Source organism: Thermobia domestica, chromosome 5 (assembly GCF_964235325.1).
Source record: "Thermobia domestica chromosome 5, izTheDome1.hap1.1, whole genome shotgun sequence".
Taxonomy (NCBI): Eukaryota; Metazoa; Arthropoda; class Insecta; order Zygentoma; family Lepismatidae; genus Thermobia; species Thermobia domestica.
The window spans coordinates 303835927-303855556 of NC_137458.1; the positions used below are offsets into that span (position 1 = coordinate 303835927).

The 19630-nt window shown below is 35.4% G+C and overlaps 1 protein-coding gene across 5 annotated transcripts in view; it reads left to right on the top strand.

The window, feature by feature from the left end:
- The window catches only part of LOC145686756 (phospholipid-transporting ATPase ABCA3-like), a 156132-nt gene that overhangs the window by 83493 nt on the left and 53009 nt on the right, over nucleotides 1-19630 (top strand). For all 5 annotated transcript variants that reach the window (XM_081760390.1, XM_081760394.1, XM_081760391.1 and 2 more), the window contains exons 16-17: nucleotides 9516-9617; nucleotides 10077-10359. In XM_081760390.1, coding sequence (XP_081616516.1) covers nucleotides 9516-9617; nucleotides 10077-10359 — 385 coding nt within the window. The remainder of the gene's footprint in view (nucleotides 1-9515; nucleotides 9618-10076; nucleotides 10360-19630) is intronic.

Consider the following 19630-nt stretch of genomic DNA (forward strand, 5'->3'; position numbering starts at 1 on the left):
GTTTGAGCGACCGTTGTGCAGACAGCTCAGACAATGCAGTTTTAGTCGCTATGGAGCGTAGAGCATTGTGTGTTCGCGTTCATGCAGTTTTCTGGAAACAATGATTCTGTGGTCACGATTCAACGTCTTTTAAGTCGAAAGTTTAATCTCGAGCATTGAGGTACAGTGCCAGATCGAAACACTATACTCTGGTAGGTTGCAGCGTTCAGAAGTACTAATCTGTGATGAAAAAGAAACCATCTGGTCTTCCCCGTTCAATTCGAACTCCGGAAATCGTAGATAAAGTGAAAAGGGCAGTTCTTGCTAGTCTGAAATGATCCGCTAGGCGACAGGCTGTATCGCTGGGTATGTCACGTTGTTCGATTCATCGCATCTTACATGATGATCTCAAATTTTCCTTTTCATTACAGATCCAGTACTTCTGAACGCTTTAACCCATCGCAGTATAATGTTTCGATCGACGTTCGACACAACTTTCCACGCAAAAGACGTTGAATCGTGAGCACAGAATCATTGTTTCTAAAGAACTGCTTGACCGCGGAAACACGGTGCTCTACGCTCCAACGCTCCATAGTGACTGAAACTGCATTGTCTGAGCTGTCTGTCAACGGTTGCTCAAAATCAATACCCTTACTCGTCGCCGAGTACTAGTGGTTTAAAAAACATGCGTTTCCTCTACTCCACTCGGTACATCAACGCTTTACTTCGCTCCTACAGGTGTGTCTTGAAAACACATCGCAAGTGTAAAAAGTACAATACGTAGGTTTCTAATTTCTGTTGGCGACTAATTTAGTTATGTGAACTGTTTAGCATAAATATTGTAACAAGTAACCGTTTACGTTTCGCTACTCCGTTTCTATATCTTTCAAGGAACCTAATACGAGGGGCAGTCAAGAAGTTCCCGGAATTCTATTGTAGTTCTTTATTACTACAATATAAATATACTTTACTTAACCGCCTTCAAAGTTGGCACCTTCGGAACACTCACACTTGTTCCATCACTTCTGTGATTGGTGGGAATACCGAAGAAAGGTCTCTTTTGGTATCTTCCGAAGTTCAGCCGTCACGTTAGTTTTGATTCTTCTACGTTGGCGAGACGGAAAAGGTCCATTTTTAGCTTTGGAAAGAGCCAAACATCCAATGATCCTAAATTGTTTTTAAGGCTATCAAACGATATGAATCAGATTTTCCCCAATTTCCATATGAACTTAATGTTTGCGCGTTGCTCGATCTGTGAAATTACGGCGACTGATCACTACACACTCCGCCGTTTAGCTACTTGCGCGTTGCTTGATCTGTGAAATTACGGCGATTGATCACTACACACTCCACCGTTTAGCTACTTGCGCGTTGCTTGATCTGTGAAATTACGGCGATTGATCACTACACACTCCGCCGTTTAGCTACTTGCGCGTTGCTTGATCTGTGAAATTACGGCGACTGATCACTACACACTCCTTTGTTCAGCAACATTACTCGCACACTGTCTGTTATGACCTGCTCATACTGGTCAGTTTCATAATTAGGCAGCTTAAGGGCTGTACTATACAAAATTCATTGTAATTGCATCACAAATGCCTAAACTACAATAGCATTCCGGAAACTTTTTGATTGTCCCTGTATTTCTATAGTAAGTGGTAAACAGACAAAAATTTACTTAGGCCTTTTGAGAAATACTTAACTTTATAAAAGAAACCAACAACTTTTTATACCTAAAAGAAAGCAACGTTGTAATACAATAAAAATAAAATTTACATCTTTCTAACTATTGTGCACTGAGTAGATTTGTTTTCTTTAACAATTACAAACATACTGTATTTCTGTAATATATAATGCTTATAAAAAATTGTATATATAATATTTATAAAAATTGTAGGGCATGAAGACATAGGTGAAACAAGCATGATTAATATTAGTATAAACTAACTAACTAAGTCTATAGCCTATGAAACCCTAAGGTTCAATGCCGCCTTCACAACAGCTCTCCACTGACTTCTATCCTTAGCCAACTGGATCCAGTTTCTACTTTGTATTCCTATTTTTCCTAGATCCATCTTAATATTGTCCTCCCATCTGTGCTGGGTCTTCCTATTGGTCGTTTTCGGATGTTTCTTCCAGTTAAGACTTTGAAAGCGTTCCTATTTTCTTCCATCCTGGCTACATGACTTGCCCACCTGAGCCTCCTAGATTTGATGACCCCAACAAGGTTTGGTACACCGTATAAATTATGTAGTTTCTCGTTATGAAGTTTCTGTTGTTCCTCATTCCCATTCCTTTTGGGTTCGAGTATTCATCTCAGGATCTTGTTCTCAAATACTTTCAGTCTACGTCCTTCCCTCAGAGTAAGCGACCATGTTTCGCAGCCATATAGATCAACAGGCATGATTATCGTTTTGTATATTTTAAGCTTCACAGAATTCGCGACGACAAGAGATTTTGAACTGAATGTGATTAATATTAGTATATATGAAAAAATACTTCATTAAAAATAGGTAAAAGAAATTTAGTCAGAGCTCTCGACAATAGTCACAGGAAGATTCACAAGAACATTTTAATAGACTAGTAACCGTCTGCTCAAAACTAACAAAATATAAACTTCTCACAACATAATTTCACCATTTCAAAATTTCCCAATCAGTAATTTTGTTCAAAATTGATTACCAAAAATTATTTGACAACAATGTAAAGCTTTATACGCAGCGGAAACAAATCAGAATGTATCATTTTGCTAATTAACTGTAATCAATTTTCAAAATTATAGCTAATATTTTGAATCTTCTTATATTTACTTAACCTAAAAATATCCTAATTGTGGTTAAAAAAAATTGGAGATAGCAGCAACGTAAAATTACATCTACACTTTGAAGAAACAGAGTATCTGTAACTATTAGTAGATATAAGATCAGATTCTACTTCAAATATAAAATTTTCGTGTCATAAAAAATAGAAAAAAAAATAATACCATTTTAAACTTAATTCATTAGTATCTACTTAAAAATCAGCAAATTTTATCGGTGAAATGAAAATGAAATGAAATGTTTTATATCCCAGGTTATGTCAGCTAGGCTAAAGGAGACGCTGATGATGAGAAATTAATAAATTGGTGGAATGAAGAAATTTGGAGGAAACGGGAGAACCTCGAGAAAGCCCACGCACGCAATGTTTGTCTACCACAAAATTCACTTGGCGCGAGCCATAGGTGAACGCTCTACCACTGAGCCCCCAAATTTTATCAGTGTTTTCAATCAAGTTTCTATTTGGCTCACCTCCATTTCAAAAAGTAAGATTTTCTTTTATTCGAAAAACTCCATTTCGAACATCAGAAACTCAAATTCTCCTTAATTTTGTTTTGAAAATCAATTAATGTTTGTTTTTATTTTTCGTGTGTTTATTTAATGTAAGATCTTAAAAGAGAATGAAGAGAAGAAACGCGATTTAGACAAAGATAAACTTAAACTAAACATATCGATAATAGCCAATTTCTTCTGTTTTTAAACTCTTCCCCGTGTGTTAACAAGAACTCAAAATGCAAGATTTATATGCAATTATGTATTTATAGTCTCGTTTATTTTGTAGTGAGTATATGGAAACATATTTATTTTTTTCTTAAATAAATAGTTTAGTATCATATAGACTCAATGCAATGTTGTTAAAGTCAAATGAGGAGACTTTCATTTTTAATTAAATTTATTCTTATATATTCATTTCAATTAAAATTAGATATCTTATTAAATATCTTATTAAATAATAATAAAAATCCCAATGAAAAATATCATCTAGAAAACCAAAGTACAGAGAGAGATTATTACGTATATATATATATATATATATATATATATATTGAGATGCTGCCTGGTTTATACTCATAAATCAATTAAAAATATAGACAAATTGACAATTTACAACAAATCATCTTGTGTTTATGCTTGTTTAACTCATATTTCCTCATTCTATTACAGCACTTGCATTTACTTTAAAGTATTTACCTTAAAAACAACAACAACAAAAAAAAAAAGCTGCTATAATTATTATGTAGGCGCATAAGAGGATTATTCAAATTACAAGAAATTAGTTACTTATCAGTAAGTCCTCCCATGGGGAAACTAAACACTCTCCACACGTATCGAAACAAGAAGTCAGTTCCGTCTTGAATGGTAAGGTAACAATAATAAAAATAGACAAGAGAATAAAGGTAAGGAAAAAGGAATACAGGACACGCTAGACAGGAATCTGATAACTGTCTTCCATTTTTAGATTTACTGATTATCCGATCACACAATAAAATTATAACAAAAGTATAACGAAAACCTGCTGCGGGCACTACCTACATACATCAACAGTCAACCTATCTACCACTCCACAAGTCCAATATTTAGAAAAAATGTCTTTTCGTAGGGCATTATTAATTTGTGATTGTCCAAATTATCTAAAGGACGAAATACATTTTTTATATCAAACAAGACAAAAAGTATTTTTATTTATTTTATTTATATCAGACTCCAGGCCGCAACAAGTCTTGGACACACTTTAAGGGGCAATACAATTACATTGCTTATACATATTGAAATACAAAATTAAATTACTTATGCATAATAAATATACATATACAAGAATAAAAATAAAACAATATCTGTTAAGTTTATCCTTCCATTTACTTGCTACTTTTTTTAATGCTGTTCCTTCTACACTTACACTTCATATTCATAGTTTTTGCCATAGCTCTCTTATCCGTTTTTTTGAATAATGATTTTGATTTCAACTGTTTGCATTCAGTTGGAATTTCATTGAAGCATTTTATGAGATAGTTCTTAACCCCTCCTGTTTCGTGTGTTTCTGAAGAATAAGATTCCGCATGTATTTGTTCTTTATGTCTTGTCTCATAATTATGAAAGTGACTATTTTTATTTACTATTATATTATGATGTATATTATTATTCATAACATTAAACATATATTACATAGCTGATTCTTTGGCTAAATAATCTATTGATAGTACTTTAGACGTTCTATAAATATTTTAATTTGAGTTTAAGCGTGGCAAATTGTAGAGGGTACGTAATGCCCTATTCTGCAAAATTTGTATTGGATGCACTGCACTTTTGTTCGAACGTCCCCATAAGATGTTCATGTAAGTTAGATGAGTGTGTACATATGCATAGTAGATATATTTTTCTTTTTTAAGATTCGGCGATAATATATTTCTAAATCTATTAAGCTCCCCTATTATTTGTAAGTTGTTTTTTTTTTTTTTTTAACACAAAAATGCTATGTGTGGTCCCCATTCAAGATGCTGATTATTATTCCTAGGTACTTAGTTTCAGTGACTTCTTATTTGTTGACCTTGCAAATATATATTTATATTATGGTCTACATGAATATCTGTTTTCTTATAGAAACTTATATATACAGTTTTCTCTACATTTACTGAAAGTTCACTGCAATTCAACTAATCCTACAGTAGATTTAGATGCTGCTGTATTATATTTTCTAATGTATTTTTATTTTCCGCTGTGCATGATATATACATATCGTCAGCGAATAATGCTAAGGTACCATTTAGTTTGATGTTTGCTACATCATTTATATATATTAAAAATAGGGGAGGACCCAAACAGGAACCTTGTGGCACTCCACATATAATTGTCTGTTCTGAACTTGTGAAGTTGTTTATCTCAACATATTGCTTTCGTCCATTTAAATAACTTTTAAACCACTGCAATGCAAGTCCTCTAATTCCTAAATTACTAAGTTTGTTAAGCAGAATGTCATGGTTAACTGCATCAAAGGCTTTGCGAAGATCAATAAATAACCTTTAAACTACGGCATATTTTGTTTTCAAAATACCCTGTTTCTTGTCTTAACTACGGATATTTCGATTTAGAAATAGTACTACAATAACTTTTTTAACACGTTTTGTTTCATGTGTCTTCGACAAATAGAAGTGAAGAAATGGACTTCTTTGTAAACCCTTACGAAAACGCTTTAAATGTAGTTTAAAGGTTAAAGGTAAATTACCTCCGTAGTTTAAAGGTTAAAGATTTACCTCCGTAGTTTAAGGGATAATCCTGCTGATGCCTGTCCTTTATCTAAAGCTTCTTCTATCTTAACACTAATGTCTAAAACTGCTGATTGTGTTGAGGAAACTTTCCTAGACCCATACTGGTGTTCGTAAAAAAAAAATTGACAGATTTTAGCTAATCTTCTAATCTAAATTTTACACTTTTTTCAATTATTTTTGAGAACACAGGCAAAATTGATATAGGTCTATAGTTATTTAGTTCTTCAACGTTTCCGTTTTTATGAACTGGAATTACTTTAGCTATTATATTTTAAAATTAGTGGGCATTGTTTCCGAAGTGAATGAATGACTTATAAGATGAGCAATGTATATGCTTAATTGATCCTTGTAATTAATCATAAATTTATTGTTTGTTTTGTCTGTAGCTGCACTATGTTTCGGTTTCAACATTTCTATTATCTTCTGAATTTCGTAAGCTGTGACTGGGCTTAGGAAAAACGAATTGCTATTTATTGGCTCTTTCGTATATTTGTTAGGACTTAAATCTTTAATACTTTTAGCAAGATTTGAAGCTATAGTGACAAAGAAATCATTAAAAATACCTAGTACATGTTCCGGAGGAACTATTTTACCTTTGTTTATTAGGGAAATCGTTTGTATTTCTTATTACTTTATTCACGGTTTTCCAATATAAATTACGTACCTTATAAAAGTGGCTTAATCAAACACCCAGATCGGTGCAAGCCTCTAAAACAGTTATTCCCAAAGAAGCAAAAAATTGGATAGGAATTCCTTTCTTTCCACTCTTGCAAAGCATAACCTATCTGCTTCTAGTATCCCTCCGAAAAGTCTACAAAAACATCTCACCGGATTTAAAAGTTATTTTGTTGATCCACTAAATAAGAGTCAGGCATTTAACGCGTTCAATGCGAATGTGACTCCTCATATACAGGCCAAACGAAACGCAATATTAACACCCGAATTAAAGAACATATTAGACAATAAAAACAAGTCACAAGAAGAGGGCGTGTCGGGATTGGCGCTTCATTTAAAACAACATACACATAATGTAAAACAGGTTAATGTAATAGGTTCAGCAAAAATAAAGAAACAACGGAAGTTTAAAGAATCATTCTTTATTCATAAATACAAACCTACTTTGAATCTGAATGCTGGCAACATTGATAGATTTGGTTATCTACCTTTTATATACGAGGTGTGGCAATTAAATAACGAGACTGGTGTCATAAATGTGATGTATTACAAAGAAAGTTACAATTGACTGTTATCTCCTTCAATATACTCCCCTTCCCTATCTATACACCGCTGCACACGTGCCTTCCATTGTACAAAGCAATGCTGTAGGTCATCAGATCCCTGGTCACCCTGTTCAACAACTCTGCCGTTTTTCGTTTCACCTCTTCCATAGGCTGAAAATGTGTTCCCTTCAATGCACTTTTCACTTTTGAGAATAGATAAAAGTCACAGCCAGGTCTAGGGAATACGGAGGATGGTCGAGCACAGGAATGTGCTTGGCTGCTAAAAACTGCTTCACAGAAAGGGCATTATGGGCAGGCGCATTGTCTTGGTGGAGGATCCATGCATCGTTCTTCCACAAATCGGTCTCTTCTTCCTTATTCTTTCCCTCAGCTTGATTAGTACTTCTTTGTAGTAGGTCTGATTCACCGTTTGACCCTGAGGCACCCATTCAGTCATGATGATGCCCCTGATATCGAAAAAAAACGATTAACATTGCCTTCACTTTCGACTTGCCCATTCGTGCTGTTTTCAGTCTTGGCGATGTGGGACTCTCCCAGTGCATGGATTGACGTTTAGTCTCGGGGTCATACTGGAAAATCCATGTTTCATCACTTGTGATGACACGTGTTAGCAGGTCTGGTTCTGCTTTGGGTAGTTCCATGACGTCACAGCAAATGGTCTTTCGAATGTCTTTTTGTTCCTGAGAGGATTTTACACAATTTTTACACAAGCTTTTGTCATGTTTAAATTGTCATGCAAAATTTGTCCTACTGTCTCTTTGTTAATATTCATCATGTCTGCGATCATCCGAATGCTCAGACGTCTGTCTTTCCGTACAAGTTCATTAATTTTCGTCCGTTCTTGGACTCAAAGGGCGACCGGGTCGTTCATCATCTTCAGCCTCTTCCCTACCTTCTGAAAATCATTTGTGCCATTCGAAAACTCGCGCACGTGACAGCATTATCACCATACACCTCTTTTAACATTGCACAACATTCCGTCCGTGTTTTGTTTCATTTCATCAGAAATTTGATGTTAATGCGCTGCTCAACATTATTGTTCACCATGATTCCGGTACTACTACAGAACACTGTCCTCTTCGTGCAAGCCTGCAAAGAAAAGAAAAGCTTTCAGAAACATGAAACAAACAGTGGCTGCTCATGAAAGTTCATGATCAACAACCCATCATTAGCTATCCCCCATCCCCCCCCCCACGATCCTGCGTGACAGGAGGTGGGCAGTCTCGTTATTTAATTGCCACACCTCGTATACTTTGAATGTGGCATTAGTGACGTAACATAGACATCGTACTTTCTTCGATACAGTTCACTTTTTTGCGCTTTGCTCTGCTCGTGGCATTTCAGGATTTATTCTTTACTTTACATTTATTTATTTAGTGGCATGTATCCCTTATCTCACACCTTTTATCACCAATCCGTTATTATCCTTCTTACCTTGCCACTGAAGACGAACCCAGCTTGGCGTTCCGAAACGTATGAAAAATATTTAGGCTTCCTAAGGAAGGATTCATTGGTAAGTAGCCGATTTTTTTTTTTTTTTTTTTGTTAATTTGAATTATTCTCTCATGTGCCCATATAATTTTAAATTAGCTGTTAATTCCCTAAATTGAATTTTTCGAAGAACAAAATTTACCTTATTTGTTAAAGTAAAAACAACATCAGAAACAAACATTTTGCTCTAAAATAACGAAGTTTGCTTATATTTGAGTAGAGTTAATTTGAGTTAATTTGATTCTAAGTTTAACGTCCCTTTTCAGCAGCGAGGCTATACGAGACGGGGACCTACTGATTAACGTGGAATCCGAACCACATGAGCTCCGCCGGGAATCGAACCCAGGTCTCCCGCGCCAAAGGCGAGTACGCTAACCGCTTAGCCACGGAGGAGCTCTATATTTGAGTAGAAACTAATACATTATAGTATAGAATTATGAGATTGGGAACCACTTTGTTTTATATTGTATGTAAAGCCAAAATTTCAAATTCGACATAGAACCCGCAAATTATATCTACTAATACAAAATTTAGTTAAAGTTTTGCCAGAAATGAAGAACATAGTTCCCTATATGATATACAAACCCGAACTTATTTTCTTATTTCTTTCTTTCCAAATTATTGATAAATGATTTTTTTTTTTTTTTTTGTTTCACTACATTTCATGAAAACTAGAAACTTTGAGTTAAATAGCTTATAAACGGTATTTTTTCTATCTTTTCCAGTTTCTGTTTCATATTTCATTGATAATTCTGTTGTTGCAATTTGAGCCAATGGTAACTAAGATCAGGAAATCGATTATCACTAATGTTGACCAGAGGAAACCGGTAAGATTTAATAATACATTATTTCACCTTATCATTCTTTCCCTCATAAACAGAGGCGGATTTAGCCCGGGACAGGGATGCTAAATACCCCCTCCCTTCCGTTTCTTCAGTTACAAAAATAATTGAAGCTATTACTTATATATTATTGAAAGTTTATAGCAAACTCTGAGAGTTCGCGGCAAATGATGTAATTGCACGGGCGGTAAATTGCCTAGGGCCGGCCCTGTAGTAACGTATTTTTTTTTTTTTTAACAAATCGTCATTTTTAGTACTAACATCTTTAACGAAGAGTTAGAGTGTAGAATACTTGAAAATTAATAAACAATGCATGATGCCAATGTTTACACGTAGGAGCAAGTAAAATTAATGAGAATTTGTTTAGAATTTATCATTAATATTACTTTTATTAAATTTTATTTTTCATTGCTGGTTATCTTTCTCTCTCTACTTGTTTTCCAGGAAGGTTATTTTGTGAACCATGTGGTAATGGTGTCTATAGTGTTACTCAGTGTTGTGGTAACTCCCTGTCTGTTATTAGTCATAAGTGTATCTGTTACATTACCAATTTACGAACGGACATCGAATTTGAAACACCTGGAGATTATGACTGGAGTTTATTCTGCCATGTATTGGTTTTCCTTCTATTTATGGGACATAATAACTTATGCAATAGGCACTGTTGCAATCGGTTGTATTGTGGTGGAGTGTACAGATAAAGTGGGCGTGCTTCGTGGACATCTAGGTGAGTATGCTATTAATAAAAAAAACTTAAAACTTAATTCGCTGGCGTTACAGTTGATTAAGTGCTATGGTCAACCAAACGCTTTTACTTGTTAGTTTCGAGCGAGATAGTAGAGAAAAAGGTATGAAAAATGTATGGTGGTCATGAAAAAATAAATCGAATTCGAAACGTTCCCACAATTTCTATAAGATTCTCCAGGGCTTTTTTTTATTCATTTTCTTCCTACCTCAAAAATAAGTCTAAAGGACAGAGGCGTATTTAGGATTTGGTTTAGGGCGGGCTATGCACAACACAGGGAAGCAGGAGCAATTGCCCACCTGAGTTTGAGAATTAAATATACAGGGTGTATCAAAAAGATTCATCCACTTTGGCAAGTCTGTATTTCTGAAACTAATAAACATATACAAATAGTTTTTGTTTTGTATGACAGTGAAACTCAAAAAGTTTGTATTGCACCTGTTCATAGGTGTTCAATGTGCCCCCCGTGAGATGCACGGCATATGTCCATGCGGTATTCAAATTGGTCCCAAACTGCAGCTAGCATGTCTTCAGTTACAGCTTCCACAACTGCCGTTATGCGATGTCGCAGTTCATTCAATATACTTGGTAACGGAGGCACATAAACGGAGTCTTTTATAAACCCCCACAAGAAAGAATCACATACAGTAAGGTCACGCTGAACAGTTATCACTGACTTGTACTCCGCAAAACGTAGCACACAAAACGCTTTCTGTTGTCCAGATGCCATTTTAACCAGAACCGTAGTGGGCGTTCACTCAAGCACACTGCTGCCACCTAGCGGAAACCATGTACAACTAGAGATGTTCCTCTTTCCAACAGTACGTTGTTCACTCACATCTTTGAAAAGACAGAATAGATATTATTGTTTAAAACCGGATGATTATTTTTGATACACGCTGTATTTTAATTGATTGTCTACTAATATGCTAGGAAAAAACGTGAAACTCGTATGTCGGTGGAAGATCTTAAGCCATCCCATCCCCCACTAGGCAAATCTAAAGTGACGTTCTTGGTGCAAACACAAGTTGAATATTTGTAATCTCATTTTAACTTGAACAGATTTCATTTTAGAAAAAATGGAAATATTCAGTTTTATCTGTGTACGTTTTTACCTGAAAGAAAATGTTGGGACAAAGTTGAAGCTGAAATATACTAATTGCAGTTTTAATGGCAAGAATTGCAGACTTGTGTATCTTATGTGATATGATACACACACAAATTTAGCAGTGAATCTAATCTTTTATTCTATTCACAGAAGAAAAAGGACGCATCCTCTTGACCTACCTAATTTCCAGGGCTACTTATTTTCCCTCTCTTTATTTTCTTTAACTCAAACATTTACTTTTCTTTATAACTAAACGATGTAAATATTCCTTTGCTATAATAACTAAAGTCCCGGTATGTTGATATCCGTGCAAGTTGGTGCGGAACACCAGTTTCGCTTATCAGCTCCTCTTAGATTTGGTGTTACTGACGACGCGACGGTCGACTTGAATCACAACTAACAACGGTCGAAAGTATGATAGGTGAAACGAAAGAAAGTAACAACTAAGAAAAAGAAACAGAAGAATAGAATGGACGAAAGAAAGAAAAAAAGAAACAAAACGCAGTTCTTACATGAAATGAAATTTGACAAATACAATATTATTTCTGAACAAAGAGCACATGAAAATGGAAAATCATTGAGACTTTTAGAAATGGTAAAAGTTATTGTTTTATGTGCAATGTGAAAAACTACCAGATTTATTTCGGGGGGCTGGAGCCCGATAGCCCCCTAAATACGCCACTGTTAAAGGGCGAAAATGGAAAAAATCCGAAAACGGCTCTAATGATTAGTTTATTCTTCATACATCTATATTTCATTAATAACCCTATACTGTGGAATAAGTCATTTCTCTGGAAAACTCCAGAAGGAGTAGATTCCTCTTGGAATAATTTTTTTTTATTTTTTATTTATTTATTTATTTATTTATTTATATTTACAATTTTCTCACTAACTAGCTAGGCAATTTTGTTCGTATTTCATAAATAAATATTTCACTAATAACCTGATAATATGGCATAACTGGTTTGTCCTGAAAATTCCACAACGAGTAGTTTACTTTTGAGTTTTTTTTTTTTTTTTTTTTTTTTTTTTTTTTTAACGATATCCACTAAAATGACTCAGACGAGTTTGTAAATATTTCACTAATAACCCTATAGTGATATTTAAATCACTTCTCATAAAGGTAGCTAGAAGGAGTAGTTAAATTTTGGGATGAGATTTTTCTTTTCTTTCTAATTTCTTTTTCCTTTTCTTCCTTTTTCTTCCAATTACCTCAACAGGGTTCCTACTGGTCATGAAAGGCAGGGAAAATGGTGTAGGTCACGAAGCTAAAAAAAAATAAAAAAAAATGAAAATCAGGGAAAGTCGGGGAAATTTTATAAAATACATTTTTTTCTAACATTAATTGTACACCAATTTCAACTTAGCCCAGTGGTTAAATTCAGCCGGGGCCCACCGGGGCTCGGCCCCGGTTCTTTTTGGGGTGCCGGGGCTGAGCCCCGGATCTTTTCTCGTTGCTTTTTTTTAACTTTCTCCGCATCTTAAATAATGTTGATAAAATCCGTACTTTAACTTTCCGTTTTCACTGTTTCGGTAGCCCGGTGGCTCACATAATGTAAAATTCAAGTGCATTATTGAGGCAACCAGGGAGTGAGAAAATAGCAGAAACAAGTTTCTTTTCTCTCTGGACGCTGCTGGCAGTTTCCTTTTTTCTATTTGTTTTTCAACAGGGGTATAGCTGAGCTATAAAATTCTTGGGGGGGATAGAGACAGAAACTAAGAAGTTCTTTCTTCTGCTGCCTTCAAACAAACTACAAAATAAAAATAAAAAAGAAAATAAGAATACTCATTACCTTTCCTCTTTTTCTGAAAGCTATAGAGGCGGAAATTTCATCTTGCAAACTCAAAATTGACCGTCTATACTTTCTATGGCAATAAAGTAATTCGTAGGGTTTGCCAAATGCTTGCTAATTCTTCTTCTTCTTTTCTTTTTTCAAGAACCTCCTTTCTGGCTTCACTGGTGTTGTTTTCGCGAAGTCAGAATACAAGGAAGCTTCTTGTTTCTTTTGGTTATGTCAATTTATGTATGCCTTTCTTTCTTTTTCTTTTCTTTTGGGACACACTGACACTCCGACAATTTACAATTTTACATCTTCCGAGGGCTATGTGGTAACCTTTTTTTCCCCCTCTCGCATGGTAGTGTGTGTACAAGTGACGGCAGCTTTGGCAAAAATTTCTATAAACTAACATCAAAGCCTGTCGGATGGAAAGGTTGAACCATGTGAGGCTACTTAATTTTTATAAACAAGAGGTCCAAGAAAGAAAGCTAAACAGACAAGTAGAAAATGAAAACCTCATAACAAACCTCCTTCTTGATAGATGCCAAATGCAGGCTCCATTGAGAGAAGATTGTCCCTTACAGAAACCGAAAAGAAAGGTCCGAGATCTCTTACATTTATTTTCAATATCGGGTTTGATGGCAGGTCATTTCCGTGGAGAAGGAGGGTCATTGGCCATGCAGCACTTCCTGTCTCTATTGCCACCAAATTTCCATGAGTTCGTAGCCGCAAAAATAGAAACCAATAAAAACATTAAAGTGAAAATTCGTTCTGTCCCGAAATAAAGTCCTTTTCTGAAGTAACAAAGAAGCGGCTGCTAGTCTTTGACGGATGCAGAGTTCTATGTCCACATAATTTGACAACTTTATTTAGAAACTTTTCTTTTTTCAACCCGAAAAGTTGGTTAGTTGCGCTCTTTAGTGCAGAATAAGACGACGGTAGTTAGTCCGGTGCGATAGTTGTGCGTTTGTTCGCGATATTTTGGTTTCGTTACCGTAGTTATTTGGTTAAGTAACATTTCGGTAATATAGGCGTAAGACGCATGTGCTGACGTGAAGCTGATCAACAGTACAGTTTAACTAGTTAATTTTAATAACAAAGTGAAAAAGGTTTCGTTGACTTCGTACTCGCATTGTTGTGTATAAGACAAGTGTTTTTTTTTTTTTTTTATATATACATGTAATTACTCGCATCAACAATGGAAAAATACATTGGAACATTTTTTAAACGTAAGAATAATTCGGACAATACGGATGCGAGTGATGCGAAACGAAAGTGTAGTGACAGTGTTCATGTAGTGTGTGAAAATAATTCTGAAGCTTCCGAAAATATTTCTAAGAATGATGGAGAGGTTCAAAAAAGTTGTAGTGAACACGAAGATAACGAATCAAACAAAATGGAGGGCATACCGGCTTGTTGGACACATGAGCAATGGCTACAATTTAAAGGTAAATACTCTTGGTTATTTTATAACAGTGGGGCATTAGGATGCTTGACGTGTAAGGAAGTACAGACTCTAGGCGTGTGTTTTTCTGAGCAGGGTATTCATATTGCACCAGAGTGGGCAAAAGCCTTGATTCGTATTAGAGGGGGACGTTGTAAAGCTAATCAACAAAAGCAGCTCAGAAAGAAAATTTATGAGCATAGAGATTCAAAAGCACACACAAAAGCGGAAGAAATTCTTAAAAGTAGAAGTGATGATCCACTGCGGAAAGGTATGGAGAAGAAGAATACAGCCGCACAGGAAGTCACATGTCGCGTGTTTCGCACTGCTTATCACATTGCAAAATACAATCGTGCTTTTTTAGATCATCCGAAATTGATCGATCTACAAATGCTTAACGGTTTAGATATTGGGAGCACTTTGCAGAGTAATGTCAGTTGTACGGAAATAGTACATCATATCGCGAAAGAAATGAGACACAAAATTGTAAATAGCATTATTGATCGTAGAACCAAAATTTCCATTCTTGTAGACGAAAGTACCACAGTAGCTAACCAAACTGTGCTTATAGTGTATTTGAAAGGTGCAATAAATGATGGAACTGTCACAACAATATTCTTCGATTTGATTCCTTTAGAAAGGACCAAAGCGATTGATATTAAGAACTCGCTCATGGAATGCCTTGAGAAGCAAGGGTTGAGTAAAGAATTGCTCCAGGATATCTTGATTGGCTTGTGTATGGATGGAGCTTCAGTAATGCTAGGGAAACGAGCAGGTTTGGCAACATTGATGAAACAAGACTTCCCTCGTATTGTAACATGGCATTGCGTAAATCATCGACTTGAGCTTGCAGTTCACGACGCATTGAATGACGTTACAGCAACAAACCATTTTGTAGCGTTTCTTGATAAAATATATTCAACTTTCAGTATGTCTCCAAAAAATCAGCACGAGTTAAATAAATGCGCTCAACAATTATGTAGCAACCTAACGAAAGTGGGGAAAATTTTGTCAATTCGCTGGGTGGCATCAAGTTTTCGAGCTGTGGAGTCCGTGTGGAAAGGCTATTCGTCATTGTATAATTTCTTTGTTAATGCTGCTAAGGATGTAAATCGCGATCGGAGAGAGAAATCAACGTTTCAAGGGCTAGCAAATAAGCTGGAAGAAAGTCACTTCATCACAAGTTTGGGAATAATGATGGATGTCTTGTGTGAGCTTTCTAGCCTTTCAGAGTCCTTGCAAGAAAAGACTATAGCCCTACCGAAGGCAAACAAACTCATATACAGAACAATCGAGGTGTTTAAGGCCCACAAAGAGAGAGGAGGCATATACTGGAGAGAAGTACAGAGAGCCATAAAAGAGAAACATTTTAAAGGAGTTCCCTTGAAAATGAGTGACAGTAAAAACAACGCTTCGGAAATTAACAAAGGGTAGTTTTATGAGAGTGTAATTACAAACTTGAACAGAAGGTGCTTGACTGAGAAGGACACTGTGTACTCCGAAATGACGAAAATTATTTACCCTGAGTACTGGTCGGAAAATATTAATGTCGACTATGGAGAACAAGACTTGAAAGAATTGTGCGAATTGTTTTCTTTATGTTTTCGAGAAACTATTCAAGCTTATCGTGACTTTAAGGATAGTGGAGGCAGGCAGGTCTTGGGGGGAATGAAGGTACTAATGCAGTGTGTGCAAACGATACCAGTCAGCAATGCTGAGTGTGAGCGGGGTTTCAGTGTAATGAATAATGTTGTCACGCCAATTAGAAACGCGCTATCGCTTGGAAGTGTGTCATCTTTAATGACAATAAATATTAATGGTCCGCCATTGTCATACTGGGATCCCCTCCCGTACGTTAAGCGCTGGATATCCCAAGGAAGAAACACCGCCCTCTCAAGTTGCAAGAAAAGACAGGAGGCAGAGGAAGACAAATCGAAGGAAGCTTTATGGAAACTACTGTGACTTAACTGCATCCATTGTCTTATAAGAGGTAAGTTCAGCTATTTTGATATTATTATTCACATAAAAATTATGTGAAAATACTATGTTGTCATGACATTTGTTTGATTTGTATTTGCACAATTTTTCCCAGTATGGAAGTGCCTGGAATTTAAGTTACAAGATTTGACTAAACCACACACATATATATATATATATATATTTGGTAGCCAGGAAGGGCCCCGGTACTTTTTCATCAGGAATTTAAGCACTGATTTAGCCAATCATTATAATACCTGTTTGGTATTATATGGTCACAGAATGGGACGTTGCTCAGATTTTTATGGCAGGTAAGTGGAATGTACGTATGAGCAACTGATTACTATTTGTATCTATAGAATAAATGTTCTCATATATAAATATTCACCGTTATTTATTCCTTATTTATATGTCAACAGCATCCGACACCTGTCCTGAAAGTCAGGGAATTTCCTGCTAAAGATCAGGGAAATTCAGGGAAATAGGAATCAGTAGGAACCCTGCTCACGTAATCCTAATATATGGCATGTCCTTTCTCATCAAAAATCCAGAAGAAGTAATTTACTTTTGGAGATGAGTTTCCTTCAGACGATGTTCTCCGAACATCTTTTAATTTTGTTTGCAATTCATAAATAAATGTATCAGTAATAACTTTAGCATAACATGATTTAGTTTAACAAATTGGAGAGATAAAAGTTTAACACGGCGGCCCGTACCTTTTATATGATATGTGGTCAACACATCAGTTGCCCTCTAATTGCAGATTTCTAAAGCATAGTGCGTAGTTAGATAATTTCAGTGGCTTCCCGATTGCCTCACCATAGTGAATCAACGCTGAAAATGTTCGTTTACTGGTAATCAAAACTACAGTCATTTGCATTTTGACTATACTTCTAACCACAATATATCTATTAATATATCAATATATTTTTCTAATACTCTTGCTACAGTCTTTATATGCTATTAAAAATATATTTGCTTTGTTACAAAGCAATAATTAAAAAAAAAAACTTCATGATAATTATAAATAATAAACATTATTTCATTTCTTTGTAATTTAACTTACAGAAATTTAGACAAATTTTGACGAAATAGTTATTGTGATAGGGCAAACAATAAGACTGCATTTTTTTTCAATAAAAGATTGTTTCTAATTATCTCACCTTCACAATGAAACAGGGATAGGTTTACTCTAAGAACTAACACACTTTCTCCTGGCTGATACATAAAGTAAACTATTAAAAACTTATTTTTCATATATATGGAAGCACGAGGGGCTGCTGAAACATTCGTAGCCCAACCTAGAACAAGTGCGGATAGAATGATAAAATTGTACATGTTTTAAATAACATATCTCTGTTTGTACAAATACAGATTTTCATATTAATAACAAAATTCTTATTGTGTTTTTCAGGCTACTGAAGTGACCACGTGTGCCTAATTAACAAAATTCATGAACATCGAGATCAGAGCCGTTATCAAATTGTTATTCCACCAAGAAAATTCATGAGAAAATCAGTGAAACACCACGGGACTTTTCTCCGTCATAAGCAGTAAGGAAGAAGTGGGTGGCACAGTTTAAACGTGACGATTTTACAGTAGATGGTGATCCATGTGCAGAAAGACTAAAAAAACAATGACTGTCTTCGAAATTGTGGATGAAAGTCATGACACTATTCTTGAAAAACTGCAGAATCTTAGTAAAATATGGCAAGATTGTGAGCATTTCTCAGGAATGCGTCGGTAGTATAATTCATAATGACTTGGACATGCGCTAGCTCTCGAAAAAATAATAAAAAAAATGGTTCCGAAAAATATGCCAGCAATCAAAAAGTGAAGGCAGCAAGGAAAGTCATCTCCCCTTTTGACAACAATGCCGACCAATTTCTGTCACGAATAGTAACCATAGACGAAACATGATTAAACATGATTATGCCACTACGATCCTGTAACGAAACAATAGTCAAAGGAGTGACGGTACTTAGGTTCCCCTTGCCCCAAGAAGTTCAGGAGATTGAAGTCGTATGGGAAAGTGTTTGCAATATTCTTCTGGAATAAGAATGGAATCGTACTCATAGACTACCTGCCCAAGGGTATACAGAATATTACTCTACATTACACTCAAAACTGAAAGACAAATTGAAAATGCAACATTGAAGAAAACTGAGAAAAGGAATTCTGTTCCTTCAGGACAATGCCTGTGTCCATCGAACACAGCAAACATAGCTGACATTGCATGATCTCGGGTTTCAGTGTCTAAATCATCATCCTTATTACCCGGATCTAGTTAAGTAAGACTATTACTTATTCTCCAAACTCAAAGAACACATAAAAGGATGTAATTTTGGAGGTGATTAGTGCTACCGAACACTTGAGCGAGGAACAATTCAATTTTTTTTAACTGCTCTGCAAAATTTGAAGCACCGTGAAGGAAGTGTATTGAACTTCAGGAGAAGTGTTTAGATTAACTTAAATATTTCATAATTCCACATGTACTCCTGGGTTGGGCTATGAACTTTTCAGTAGCCCCTCGTATATCAGTACCTTTTATTTCATCTCCATTATTTCTTTGCGTAACATGTTGATATGAAACGCTAATTTTTCATAACGATACTCTAAAGCTTGATGAAATATACTATTAATACAATTGAGCAGAAGACCAATTTCATGATCAATAAGTTGAAAATTCTTTTGCATCATTTATATTTGAAATGTACAACCGGGGCCTACTCTACCATATGTGCAACACGTGCATTTGCACGAGGCGGCAAAATCTGTCATATTATTTAAAATAAATATTTCTCGTTGAAAACAAACTTCATGATGATGATAGTTAAATTTACTAAGCTATTTGAATATTATATTCATAAATCATGTTTAGGCCACATTAACTTAAGGTCACATGGATAGTGCTAAAGCAAATAGTCAAACAAATCCCAACATGAA